At 42.4% G+C, this 15,294-nt stretch overlaps 1 protein-coding gene across 1 annotated transcript in view; it reads left to right on the forward strand.

Annotated features, from left to right (window-relative positions):
- Positions 1-13,518, forward strand: part of LOC116980822 (methyl-CpG-binding domain protein 2-like) — a 95,723-nt gene extending 82,205 nt beyond the window's left edge. Inside the window, exon 8 of the mRNA XM_033033428.1 lies at positions 12,369-13,518. Coding sequence (XP_032889319.1) covers positions 12,369-12,408 — 40 coding nt within the window. The 3' untranslated portion in view covers positions 12,409-13,518. The remainder of the gene's footprint in view (positions 1-12,368) is intronic.
- Positions 13,519-15,294: the final 1,776 nt, after the last annotated feature.

Raw genomic sequence — 15,294 nt, forward strand, 5'->3', positions numbered from 1 at the left:
ACTAAACAGTGCAAAATATAGTGTTATGTCTACAAGGAAAGTGCAGATAATAAAAGTGTAAGGGTCCCAACACGGTAGATTGCCATACCAAGTTATGGTGTATCAAATATTATACTTTCTGTGGCATATCTTTCAAAAACTGCTATGTCATTGGAGATGTGCTTGATTTCCATCAACTTCTGAGAAAGTAGAGGTGATGGGGTGCTTTCTTGATCAGAGCGTCAATGTAGTTCAAACAGGATAAATGATACTTACAACTAGGAACCTGAAGCTCTCAAAGTACTTTATTGAATAGAATGGTCAGAATTGACCAGGAATAGATAAGTGAGCATAGCGGGGGTTAATATTGCCTCAGGCTAAGGTTGATTGTATCAGATGATAGTCGATCCTTCTCTGTGAAGAGCACGCAAACAGTAAATACGCTCTGGCATTATCTTGCTCAAAGATGTGCACCGTAAACTATGGAATAATCGTGAGGTCCAATCGCATGTGAACTATGTCAACAGCATTCGTCAAACGATCCCAAGCAGTACAAGAAATCTATCTACGATCTTTGCTAAGCCATTAAGGATGCCAAGAGAGAATTCCAGTCCAAGCTGGAGTACCAAAGCAATTGGCACTCTAGATTGTGGCAAGGCCAGTATGCTTTAACAAGCTACAGAACACAGATGGGCACTTTCAACGGCAATGAACTCAATGCATTCTACGTCCACCTTGAACAACAGGATGGTGGACATACCTCCAGTCTCATCTGCCATTCTCGTGTGCGTTTGGACCAATGTTTACTGTGGCTGATGTAAGATTGACGTTTCTGAGTGTGAATGCATGGAAAGCTACTTGTCCAGATGGAATCCGCGTATCCTCAGGACCAGCTGGGAGTGGTATGCATGGACATCCTTAACCACTACTCCATCCTGAGGTCCCCACCTGCTTCAGGAAAAGTAACGTGACGTGCCTTAATGATTACCGTCAGTGGTTCTGACATCCACCATCAAGAAGTGCTTCCGGAGACTGGTGATGGCACACTCTAACTTCAGCCTGCCAGCCTGCCTAGATCCACTGCAGCTTGCTTACTATCACACCAGGTCCACAGCAGACATCATCTCCCTGGCCTTTGGCATCTCCAGAGATGGATTTATGGAACACCTAGACAACAAGGATTCCTATGTTAGACTCCTATACATCGACTATAGGTTTGTCTTCAGTGCCATAATCCCATCCAAACTCATCCTCCGTCACTGGATCCTCTACTTTCTGACCCACAGTACTTAATCAGTGAGGATAAGTGACAATGCCACTTCCACTATAATTCTCAACACTGGTGCCCCGCAAGGATGTGTACTCGGTTCTCTGCTATACTCCCTAGATATTCATGATTGTGCGGCCAAATTGAACTCTAATTCCATCTACAGGTTTGCAGATGACACCACTGTGGTGGGCAGGATCACAAACAATGACGTGCTGGGATACAGAAAAGACATAGAGAGAACTTGGTATCAGGACAACAATCTCTCCCTCAATGTAAGCAAGACAAAGGAGCTAATAATTGGCGTCAAGAAGCGTGGTGGAGTACATGTCCCAATCAGCCTGAATGGTGCTGAAGTGGAAACGGCTGTGAGCTTCAAGTTCCGTAGAGTTAATATTATTAACGATCTGTCGTGGACCAACCAAACTGATGTGACAGCCAAGAAGGCACACCAACACCTCTACTTCCTTCAAAGACTGAGAAAATTGAGCATGTCTCCAATGACTCTTACAAATGTCTATAGATGCACGATTTAAAGCATACTGTCTGGTCGCATCACAGCTTGGTTTGGGAACAGTTCTGCCCCAGATCGCTAGAAATTGCAGAGAATTGTAGGTGTAGCCCAGTCCATACACAGACCAGACTTCCCACCATTCACTCCATCTGCAATTTAAGCTGCCTCGGAGCAGCTGCCAAAATAATTAGACTTGTTCCATCCCGTCATTCCTCCTTCTCCATGCTCACGCTGGGCTGAAGGTATAGAAGCATGAAAGCCTGCACTGCCAGACTCTGGAACAGCTTGTTCCACTCTGTTATCAGGTGTGAATCATCCTTCAATAAGGTAGGGTACATCTGACTTTGCCTATGGAATTGATGCGCTACAATGTTGAGAACTATATTCCACACTCTCCAGCTTCCCCTTTGTCTATCTGTTGTACTTGAGTTTGATTTTATATTTATTTTTGGTATATCTGATCTGTTTGGGCAGCATGCAAAGCAAAGCTTTTCATTGCACCTTGGCATACTTCACAATAATAAACCAAAATCTTGATGATAACTCTGCTATCTATGCAGAGTTTGCACATTCTCCCTGTGACTGCATTGGTTTCCTCCCACATCCCAAAGACATGCTGGTTTGTAGATTAATTGGCCTCTCTAAATTTTCCCGGTGTGTAGGAAGTGGATGAGAAAGTGGGCTAGCAGAGAACTGGTGTGAAGGGGTGATCGATGGTCGGGGTGGACTTGCTGGGCTGAAAGTCGTGTTTCCATGGCGAATATCTAAACTAAACTAAAATTAAAATGTGCTGAGTGAGAACTAAGGCCTCGCCACTGCGTGGGGTACAACATGCCACTCTGCTCTAGGCTGTGTTCTCAATTATATGCTTTGGTTTTGTGTTTTTGGTTGGCCATCATATGTAAACCCACATGCATCAGCATTTTCGATTTCCAGGTCTTGGTGCCTTGTAAGCCTGTTGAAATAGTGATGCCACTATAAATTTAGAAGTTAACTCCAAACATCATTGAATTGAAATATGATGCATTTGCTTCAATATTAATTTAAGCTCCCCATTACAATGATGAAAACATTGGTGTTAAATATCTACTTTCTCAATTTAGCAGTATTTCTAACCATTGTGCAGATAAAAGAGACTGGAGTAATTCAGTGGTTCAGGCAGTATCTCTGTAGAATGTGGGTAGGAGACGTTTCAGGTCGAGACCCTCGGGATGATCAGCCATGATCATATTGAATGGCGGTGCAGGCTCGAAGGGCCGAATGGCCTACTCCTGCACCTAATTTCTATGTTTCTATGTTTCTATGTCCATGTTCTCCCGAGATGCTGTTTTCAAATGGGGAGAGAATACAGAAATCAGAGGTGCAAAGGGACCTGCTGCACGATTCCCAAAAAATTAATCTGCAAGTCGAATCGGTAGTAAAGAAAGCAAACTCAATGCCAGCATTTATTTCAAGAGAGCTTGTATACAAAAACAAGGATGTAATGCTGAGGCTCTATAAGGTGCAGGTCAGGCCGCATTTGGAATATTATGAGCATTTTTGGGCACCATGTCTGAGGAAGGATGTACTGGCTCTGGAGAAGGTCTAGAGGAGGTTTGCATGAATGATACCAGGAATGAGTGGGTTTACATATGATGAGCATTTGTTGGCACTGGTCCTGCACTCGCTGGAGTTTAGAAGAATTGCGGGCACCTAATTGCAACATACAGAATAGTGAAAGGCATTGAAAGAGTGGATGTAGAGAGGATGTTTTCACTAGTGGGAGAGTCTAGGACAAGAGGTCATAGCACCAAATTAAAGGACGCTCTTTTAGGAAGGAGATGAGAAATTTCTTTGGTCTGAGGGTGGTGAATCTGTGGAATTCTTTGCCACAGAAGGCTGTGGAGGCCAAGTCAGTGGGTATTTTTAAGGCAGAGATAGATAGATTCTTTATTATTACCGGTGTCAGAGGTTATGGGGAGAAGGCAGGAGAATTGGATTAGGAGGGAGAGATGGATCAGCCATGATTGAATGGCGGAGTAGACTTGATGGGCCGAATGGCCTAATACTACTATCACTTAGGATCTTATGATCTTACAGCTCAATTGATGATCTTATGATCTTACAGCTCTAGTTCTGGCAAAAATGTTCATAAATCTCTGAGCTCTTTCCAGCTTAATAGCATCTTTCCTACTGCAGGGTGACCAAAACTGAACACTACTTCAAGTGCGGCTTCACCAAGTCTTCCTATTTCCAGGCAGAGATAGATAGATTCTTGATTGGTACAGGTGTCAGAGGTTATCGGGAGAAGGCAGGAGAATTGGGTTATGAGAGAGAGATGGATCAGCCATGATTGAATGGCGGAGTAGACTTGATGGGCCGAATGGCTTAATTCTACTCCTATTTTTTTATGACCGTACGTGGCCTTCGCCTGTAAATATGAAAAATAATGAGAAAAATCATAATGTTCTGAGCATTGCACATTTTGTCACCAAGCCAATAACTTCTGAACACTTTGCTAAATTGTAAAAAAGGAACTTGCATTTAACTATTGTAGATAGGCAGGTGAATTGACAGGATAATATAGGGATATGGCGCAGGTATGTGGGATAAATTAAAATGGCATCATAGAAGCTGCAGTCATGATGGGTTCCTTGATTGCTGTCTTTTTCTTCAGACATTTTACATTGTGCATATCATTCCTTTTTATATGGTTTGATCCATGAATTAATTTAGTTTAGTCTAGCGATACAACACGGGAACAGGCCCTTCAGCTCATCGTTTCCGCGCCGACCAGCGATCCCTGTACACGAACATTAACCTACACTTTTACACTGGGGACAATTTACAGTTTTTACCAAAGCCAATCAACCTACAAACCTGTACGTCTTTAGAGTGTGTGAGGAAACCAGAGCACCCAGAGAAAACCCACGTGGTCACAGGGAGAGCGTACAAACTCCGTACACACAGCCATTTAAAATAAAATGTAACATAAACATCCACCACAGCAGCTCCCCACATTCCTCACTGTGATGGAAGGTAATAAAGTCCAATCTTCTGCCTCTTTATTCTCCCGCGTTCGGGGCTGTCGAGCCATGGTAAATCCACGCCGCTTCCATGGTTGAAGCGCCGGGTCAGTCTCTAGGAAAGGCCATGCCACTCCACAATGTTAGGTCACAGTGGGAACGGAGATACGATACGGGAAAAAAATCGCATCTCCGCCGAGGTAAGAGATTGGAGAAAAGCTTCCCCCAGCCCCTCACCCCCAACATAAATATAAAAACATCAAACCAAGAAACACTAAAACATACTCTTTAATCCCTACTTAAAATAACAAAACAAAAGAAAGGACAGACAGATTGTTGGCAAGGCAGCCATTGCTGGTGCCACCTGGTGGATAATCTTGTACCGGAGATCAGATTCAGATTCAGATTCAACTTTAATTGTAATTGTCAGTGAACAGTACAGTAGACGAAATGCAGTAGACAACGAGACAACGAGACACTATTAATCCTGTGCATCTTAATCTGCTGAATCAGCCTACCATGGGAGCCTTGCCCATCCATCATCCTACTCTCATCAATCATCTTCCTCACCCCCTCAAAATAGTCAACCAAGTTAGTAAGACACAGACTGCCATGTATAAAGCCATACAGTCTGTCCCTAATTAAACCATCCTGTACCAATGGGAGTAAATCCTTTCACGTGGAATCCTCTCCAGTAGTTTCTTTACCGCTGACGTAAGTGTTGCCAGTCCCTGGATTGTCTCTACTTCCCTTCTTTAATAAAGTAACAGCATCAGATATTCTCTAGTCCTCCGGGACCTTGTCTATGGCTAGAGAAGACAGTAAGATCTTCTACAAGGCTCTCGCAATCTCCTCTCTTGGCTCTCTCAACTGGGGATTTATCCATCTTAATATAAATTTGTATTGGTATATAAAATGATCGGTATATAAAATTATGAGAGGCATAGATAGTCATAGAGGTAGACAGTCAGAACCCTTTTCCCCATGGTGGAAATATCCAACACTTGAGGGCATAGCTGTTCTGAACATCAATCAACTGGCTTTTAAACAACTCCCACGTCAGATGTGGACTTACCCAATAACAATTGTTCCCAGTGTATCCTCCCGAGCTCCTGCCCAATTACATTGTAGTTTACTTTCGTCCAATTTAGCACCTTTCGGCAAGGTCTTCTCCCTAGTCAAAATAATTTAAAAACTTGTAGATTTGCGATTACTGCCGCCAAAAAAAATCATGCTTGACTAATCTTCTGGAATTTTTTGAGGATGTAACGAGAAAAATGGACAAGGGAGAACCAGTGGATGTAGTGTACCTGGACTTTCAGAAAGCATTTGATAAGGTCCCACATAGGAGATTAGTGGGCAAAATTAGGGCACCTGGTATTGGAGGTAGAGTGCTGACATAGACAGAAAATTGGTTTGGAGACAGGAAACAAAGAGTATGGATTAACGGGCCCCTTTCAGAATGGCAGGTAATGACTAGTTGGGTACTGCAAGGCTCGGTGCGGGGACCACAGCTATTTACAGTATACATCAATGATTTAGATGAATGGGATTCAAAGTAACATTAGCAAATTTGCAGATGGCACAAAACTGGGTGGCAGTGTGAACTGTGAGGAAGATGCGATGAGAATGCAGGGTGACTTGTACAGGTTGGGTGAGTGGGCAGATGCATGGCAAATGCAGTTTAATGTGGATAATTGTGAGGTTGTCCACTTTGGCAGCAAAAACAGGAAGGCAGATTATTATCTAAATAGTGTTAAATTGGGAAAAGGCGAAGTACAATGGGATCTGGGGGGTCCTTATTCATCAGTCAATGAAAGTAAGCATGCAGGTACAGCAGGCAGTGAAGAAAGTGAATGGCATATTGGCCTTCATAACAAGAGGAGTTGAGTATAGGAGCAAAGAGGTCCTCCTGCAGTTGTATAGGGTCCTAGTGAGACCCCACCTGGAGTATTGTGTGCAGTTTTGGTCTCCAAATGTGAGGAAGGACATTCTTGCTATTGAGGGAGTGCAGCGTAGGTTCACTAGGTTAATTCCTGGGATGGCGGGACTGTCATATGCTGAGAGAATGATGCGGCTGGGCTTGTATACTCTGGAATTTAGAAGGATGATAGGGGATCATATTGAAACATAAGATTATTATGGGTTTGGGCACGCTAGAGACAGGAAACATGTTCCTGATGTTGGGGGAGTACAGAACCAGGGGCCACTGTTTAGGAATAAGGGGTAAGCCATTTAAAACGGAGATAAGGAAACAATTTTTCAGACAGAGTCATGAATCTGTAGAATTCTCTGCTTCAGATGGCAGTGGAGGCCGTTCTCTGGATAATTTCAAGAGAGAGCTAGATGGGGTGCCAGGGGATATGGGGAGAAGGCAGGAATGGGGGTACTGATTGTGGATGATCAGCCATGATCACATTGAATGGCGGTGCTGGCTCGAAGGGCTGACTGGCCTACTCCTGCACCTATTGTCTATTGTCTAAAATGCTCTTCCACTGAAACACTGGCCACCTGGCCAGGCTTATTTTCCAAGGTTCAGTACGTCCCATTCTCGGGTTGGGCTATCCATACATTGTTTCAAGAAACCCTCTTGAACATACCTCACAATTTCTGCCTCTAAGCCTTTGGCATTGAGCAAGTTCCAGTCAATAATGGGAAAGTTAAGGCAACCCTGTTGGTTTAGCATCTTTCTGTAATCTGTCCACATATCTGTTGCTCCATCTCCCATTTGCTATTGGGGTGTCTGTTTATACAATCCTATTGGAGTGCTTGCACCATTCTTCTTTCTAAACTCCATCCATACAGCCTCAGTGGACGAACGCTCCATATGTCCCCTCTGAGTGCTGCCATGACACTCCCAGACCAAGTAGTGCAACCTCTCCTCCTTTTGGCTCCATCTCAATTATGTCTGAAACATCGAAACCTCAGAACATTGAGCTGCCAGTCATATCCCCCTCTCAATCACGTTGACACAATGTCCAGAACATTATAGTCCCAAGCATCAATCCAGGTTCTAAGTTCTTCGGCTTTTCCCTAATATTCATTACATTGAAATAAACTCACTCAGCTCATCAGCATCACCATATTGCTTTACCTCTTTAGGCCTGTCCTTCCTTTGAGATTTGCTGGTGCTGATCTTTACCTTCCCATCACTCCTTCCAATTTCTGACCAACTACTCTGGTTTTCAACCCTCTGCCTCTCTAGTTTAAAAGCTCTTGAGTATTACTACCAATCATGCCTGCAAGGATACTAGTCCACCTGAAGTTCAGAGGCAACCTGTCCCTCTTGTACAAGTCATCTCTTCCTCAGAAGAGATCCAAATGGGCTAGAAATCTTAATTCCTGCTCTCTATCCTAAATTCCCATATAGAAACATAGAAACATAGAAAATATTTGCAGGAGTAGGCCATTCGGCCCTTCGAGCCTGCACCGCCATTCGATATGATCATGGCTGATCATCCAACTCAGTATCCCATCCCTGCCTTCTCTCCATACCCCCTGATCCCTTTAGCCACAAGGGCCACATCTAACTCCCTCTTAAATATAGCCAATGAACTGGCCTCAACTACCTTCTGTGGCAGAGAATTCCAGAGATACAATACAATACAATACAATACAATACAATACAATTTATTTGTTATCATTTGAACCTCTTGACGTTCAAACAAAATTTGGTTTCTGCAGTTATACACACAAGAAAAAAGAACCAAGACACAACACAATTTACACATACATCCATCACAGTGAATCTCCTCCTCACTGTGATGGAAGGCAAAGTCTTATCTCTCCCCTACACTCCTCCCGATGTCAGTCAAAGTCCCCGGCGGACGATGGTAAGTGTCCCGCGGCCATTAAAGCCGCGCCGGGCGATGTAAAGCCCTGCTCCAGGTACTCTTCAACCCCGCAACTCGGCGGGAAAGTCGCCGTTGCGGAATCCCCAAAAAGCGGTCACCACTCTCTGTGTAAAAAATGATTTTCTCATCTCGTTACTAAAAGACTTCCCTCTTATCCTTAAACTGTGACCCCTAGTTCTGGACTTCCCCAACATCGGGAATAATCTTCCTGCATCTAGCCTGTCCAACCCCTTAAGAATTTTGTAAGTTTCTATAAGATCCCCCCTCAATCTTCTAAATTCTAGCGTGTACAAGCCGAGTCTATCCAGTCTTTCTTCATATGAAAGTCCTGCCATCCCAGGAATCAGTCTGGTGAACCTTCTCTGTACTCCCAATATGGCAAGTATGTCTTTCCTCAGATTAGGAGACCAAAACTGTATGCAATACTCCAGGTGTGGTCTCACCAAGACCCTGTACAACTGCAGTAGAACCTCCCTGCTCTAGTATGAGTGCTGGCCAGCGTGGCTTGGTAGGCTGAAGGGCTGGTTTCTAGGAGTTCTAGGAATACTGAGAATCAGCCCTGATTCTGCAGAAACTTACAAAATTCTTAAGGGGTTGGACAGGCTAGATGCAGGAAGATTATTCCCGATGTTGGGGAAGTCCAGAACTAGGGGTCACAGTTTTGTCCCTTCGAGCCTGCACCGCCATTCAATATGATCATGGCTGATCATCCAACTCAGTATCCTGTACCTGCCTTCTCTCCATACCCCCTGACCCCTTTAGCCACAAGGGCCTCATCTATCTCCCTCTTAAATATAGCCAATGAACTGGCCTCAACTACCCTCTGTGGCAGAGAGTTCCAGAGATTCACCACTCTCTGTGTGAAAAATGTTTTTCTCATCTCGGTCTTAAAGGATTTCCCCCTTACTGTGCCCTTGTTCGACGTCAGAAAATGCAACACCTCACACTTTTCTGTATTAAATTCCATCAATCATTCCTCCGCCCACATGGCCAATCGATCCAGATTCTGCAGCAATCTTTCACAAACATCTTCACTATTTGCAAAACCACTAACTTTTGTATCATCAACAAACTTGCTAATCTTGGCCTGTATGTTCTCATCCAAGTCATTGATATACAAACAGTAACGGGCCCAGCACCGAACCCTGAGGCACACCACTAGTCACAGACCTCCTGCCCGAGAAGCAACCTTCTACCATCACTCTCTGCTTCCTTCCATGGAGCCAATTTGCTATCCATTCAGCATATCTCTCCTTGGGTCCCATGCTATCTAACCTTCTAGAGCAGCTACCATGTGGAACCTTGTTGAATGCCTTACGGAATAGTTTCAAATAGCTTCATGGTCCTATTGGTTTTTTTAATATATTTAATGATTTTTGGCAGTTCTGTGCCCTTTCCTCACTGTCCTGGAGAAGGTGGTGGTGAGCCACGTTTTTGAAACTCTGCCGTCTTTCCCATGAAAGTTGATGTTCGATTGATAACAAAAACGAGGGATTAGTTAGCAAATCAAAAATGAGAGGACATAGGAAGGAGGTTTAAAGTGATTCTGAGAGGTACTTTTTTGAACAAAAAAGTTGTTATCTGGATCATGTTGAAGGAAGTGGTGGAATCAGATACAATTACTCGTTTAAGAGATATTTAAGCAGACACAATGGTGGAGTAACTCATCGGGACAGGCAACATCTCTGGAGGGAAGGCATGGGTGACGTTTTGGGTCGAGACCCTTCTTCAGACATTTCAGTTGGCCAGGCATGGAAGGATATGGTTCTAACGTGGGGAAAATTGAATTAGTAGATGAGCAAAAAGATCGGCAAAAATGCGATGGGCGAAAGGGCTAGATTTTGTGCAGTATGACTGACACTGATGTTAGATAGACCACGTCATTATGTCCCTACGTTTCTAACAAATGATGTAAAGATTTGTCACCAAGAGGTTTGAAAAAGGTAAAGCAATGCAACCTCCTAATCTACTTAATTTATAGTACCCGCAGGGTAGTACTAACATAACTACCTTAATATTCCTTTTCAAAGGTCGTCGCACCAACTGGGGCACAATATACTGAAAATTTCAGTCTATTTATAGATTTTCTCTTGGTTATGTACAGAATAGTAAAACAAAAGTAAGAAATGGTTCAAATTCACTCTTTGGGGAATATAACTGGATTACAAATTCCTTGTAAAATATATTGTATCAATGGGTAGTCTCTCACTGCAAACATATCCTGTAATAGTTTAAGTTTATCTGTACATTGGCTAACTAAGAATCACTGTACTTTGTGTACAGTCTTTAGTAAATTGATTTTCTGTCTAATGGCTAAGTAGCATTAATTATAAAAATATGATTTGAACATACATTGACAAAAACATGCCTATTACAAATAAAATATTTGGGTTGCCTTCATGCAGAAGAGAATGAAAAATGGGTTCCTTCCTCCTATTTAGTCTAAGCACTACAAAGTTGGGTTGAAAAAGTAGCCTCCAGATTACATTTAACTTCCCCAACACTCATTTGAGAATGTTAGCCACAATAGATAATTTATAACTGAAGATTATTAATGAAAATATGAAAAGTGGCAGAATAAAATCGACTAATTAACACTGTGAAAGGATAATAATGTATTTTGCCATTGTGTATGAGGAAGTAGTATCCAGTATTCATGTTTTCCAGTTGAGTTTGTTTATAATTGAAAGTTCATTATATTATATTCATCACGTGCAAGACATTAATCTAGGAAATAATGAAAAATCTGAATATATTCTTTTAACATGATAAATTTGTAATTCTGTATAATTGTTCTGTAATACGATCCTAGATTAGCTAAGATAAGGCAGGAGAGAAGTGCTATTCCCAAATACTAAATCATTTATGTTCAATTGTATTTGCCCAGCTATTCAGCGTAACTTAAGGTAATGGGGTGAATTAAGATGCTTAATGAAAGGACAGAATGAAGCAATTTGGCTGATCTCTCTTGTATCTGCTTCTTTTAAAGACTAGTTTGATTAAGCTTGCTTATGTGTTCTTTTTCATGTGCACAATTTTGTGTATTTCTATCACTCTGGAATTGGCTTCCACCACTCTTTTTCAGACTTGCAGTCCAAATCATATCTAACTGAAATTGTTTAATAATTTTACTTCACCTCGGGAACTTTTGTCAACTGCATTGTATGGGTTGCTCACCCGTTTGTCATTGGAAACAATCTCTCATCGAGTCGTACAGTGTAGAAACAGGCCCTTCAGCCCATCTTGCCCACATCGACCGACATGTTCCATCTACACTAGTACCACTTGCCTGCATTTGGCCCATATCCCTCTTAACCTGTCCTATCCATGTTCCTGTCTAATTGCTTCTTAAATGTTGTGATAGTCCCTGCCTCAACTACCTCCTCCAGCAGCTTGTTCCATACACCCATCATCCTCTGTGTGAAAATGTTGCCCCTCAGATTCCTATAAAATCTTTCCCCCTCCACAAACATATACCCTCTGTTTCTCGATTCCCGCACTCTGGGCAAGAGACTCTGTGCGTCCACTCAATCTATTCTCCTTCTTAATCAAAATCTCTCGTGGTTTTGAACAACACTATTAAATTGATACTTCAAGGATAACATTAATGGACAATATTAAGAGAGAAGTATTTATTTGTTAAATATTTTGGGGAGGAATTTGTTGGTTTAGTTAAAAATACGAACATGTTGTGTTTTTTCAACTGATTTTTGTCTGAATTGCTGTGTTTTTTTTTGTTACTTTTACAGGACATTAATTTCAATTTGCACTCACTCTCAAGCCTATTAATTCAAGACTATGCGCAAGGGCGTAGGATTGAAAGAAATCAGTGCAACTTGAGCAAAGACATCAAGGATTCAATTGAAAATGGATCAGTGTACTACTTGGATCTTTTATTATATTTTTTTAAAGGGTCGAATTGGCCTGAGAGGCAGTAAGATTTATATAACCACTTCAATGTTCATTGAAATGTGTGGACATTTATGGCCTCTATCTTTTTCATTTCCACCATCATGTTGAAAAGGACAGAATATTCTTACTTTTGTGCATTGGATTCTGGAACCAATTGTGCTCGATCCTTGATTTCAACAGAATTCTGAAGCCTTCCACCAACCATTGATGTCTAAAGAAAGCAGTTCTGTTTTTTCTACAGAAATTGATATCTTTGATTTCACTTGTTGGTCCACTGAAGCAGCACGATTTACTTGGAAAGAAGAAACATTGTAGCTTGAATACGTACTTGCAGCCTTCACTTTCTGAATCTCATTTGTTTTTTCATTTCCCCCTTGTTTTACCCATTCCCACGTCAAATTAACCCTCTGAATTGTTAACGCTGTCTCCCACCCACCCCCTTCCCAATACTCCAACCACCACCATTACTGGAAGGAAGATGGCTAATATTAGAATCTCATGAATGACAAGATAAACAGCAAACGTTGCAACAGGCAAATCTTTGTATCACAGTATAAACAGAAAATTCATACTATTAATTTAATAAAGAAAGACAAGGTTCCCCAATGGTGGAAAACTTGCAGTGTTATATGGCTGAATTCAACATGATAATTCTTTTGGGCATCAGATTCTGTATAATTATTGAAATATGTGATAAATATATTTTTAAAGTTGGGTTCTTTTCCTTGGTTCATAATATCTTTGCAAAAGTAATTGGATTATGTGACACTGTGCAATGTAAACATGCTCTTCTAGATACCAGAAATATTTTTTTGTGCTGTATATAAGTAATTTGTCAATTTATCATGTGGCCTAGGATAACCTATGGCTTTATGTCTGAGTAAAACAAAAAAGGATATATATAAAGAAAAGAATATATAATTATTTACTGAATACACCTATACAATCTATTATGGCAAAATAAAGGAATTGGTTTACATTTGGCAACTTGCTTACATTGTCTACTGTTGATGGTGAACTGTTTCTGATGACTCATTGAGGTTGATGAACTTGAATACATATCATAGAAACATAGAAAAGTATCAGTATTTTGTTATTGTTGGTTCTCAAAGGTGGTTCTGAATAGTTAAATGGAACACAAGGAAATGCAGATGGTTGTTTACAAAAAAAAGGTTGTTATAGCACTTTGTGTCTACCTCTGATTAGTTTAGTTTTGAGAAACTTTTAAAAAGTTTTTAGTAAGTTTTGTTCTTCGTTTGTTGGAGAAATGGACTTCTTAATGTGGGGGGAAGGAGGTAATTATACTTCTAGGTCCCTACCTGGTCGGTGAGGCAGCTTTTTTCTCCGGGCTGCCCGTCGACCCGTCCTCGTGGCCTACCAGCGGGCGTGGAGCGCCGTTTCCTGGCGGGGACCGCCCAGCACCTCGGCTTCGTTGGCGGCACAGCGCTGGAGCGCTATCGCTGAGCGGAGCAGGCGATGCCTTGCCTGGGTCGCCGCGCTGGATCGACGCGCTGGAGCTCCGGTGAGATATGACCGCCGAGATCAACACCTGCGGGTCTGTGGAGCGGAGTGGGCGGCGCCGACCTTAACATCGGGAGCCTGGGAGCTCCAACCCGGCGCGGCCCTGTCGGCTTCGGAAGCCGACAATCCCCTGCTAGGAAGCGGCCGTTCCAGGTGGCCCAGCCGCTGTGAGGACTCTCCCGACGCCGGGGCAACACCACCCGGCCATAACGGCCAGGAACATCGGGCCTCCGTAGAGGCAATAGCGGTGGCCTCAATAGGCCTGACTTTGGGTGAACTGGGGATGGGGACTGGACTTTGTGCCTTCCCCCACAGTGGTAACCACTGTGGGGGGATGATTTTTCTGTGTGTAAGTTAACATGTTAGTCTGTGTGCAAGATGGCTGTCGGAAGGGAGAGTGGACGCTGGCGCGCTTTAGCTGACGCTGGCGCGCTTTAGCTGCCGCTGCTCTCTCTTCACATTGTGTTTTTTGATTTTGTGTCTTTGGAACGATTTCTATCTTTAATTTGTGTATTGATGATGTCCTTATTATTTATTTTTCTCCGACTATATGTTTTTTTCTCTTCTGTTAACTTTTGTAAGGTGTCCTTGCGTGTCCAGAAAGGCGCCAGCAAATAAAATGCATTATTATTATTATTATTATTCAGCGTGGAAATAGGCCCTTTGGCCCACTGAGTCCGCACTGACAGCAGTCTCCACGCATTAGCATTATCCTACACTAGGGACAATTTTTACATTTATACCAAGCCAATTAACGTACAAACATGTGTCTGGAGTGGGGGAGGAAACCTAAAATCTCCGAGAAAGCACATGCAGTCATGGGGAATATGTACAAACTCCATGCAGACAGCACCAATGGTCAGGATCGAACCCGGGTGTCTGGCACTGTAAGGCAGCAACTCTACTGCGGCACCACCGTGCTGGCCCTAGTTGTTGGAGAATGTGTTCATGACAGGCATTACTGCTTTCCTCTCGTCTTCTTCACAGCCTTTCAACATTGTATTTACAAACAAACAACTTTCAACTTAAGATAATTCTGGTATCATGCCATCGGTTCTTTGGAGGAGAAAATTGTAAAGGTTGTGAATCAAAGGATTATAATCCTATATTGGAATGATACAATGTGAAAGCCATGGGAGCATTCAAGTGAATATTTCAAAATGGAAAGTGGTGGAAGTTGGAACACGGTAAACTATTTGCTCAGTGAGCTAGTTTTGTTCATATATTTAAACTTGTGCAACA

Source organism: Amblyraja radiata, chromosome 1 (genome assembly GCF_010909765.2).
Source record: "Amblyraja radiata isolate CabotCenter1 chromosome 1, sAmbRad1.1.pri, whole genome shotgun sequence".
In the NCBI taxonomy this organism is placed as follows: domain Eukaryota; kingdom Metazoa; phylum Chordata; class Chondrichthyes; order Rajiformes; family Rajidae; genus Amblyraja; species Amblyraja radiata.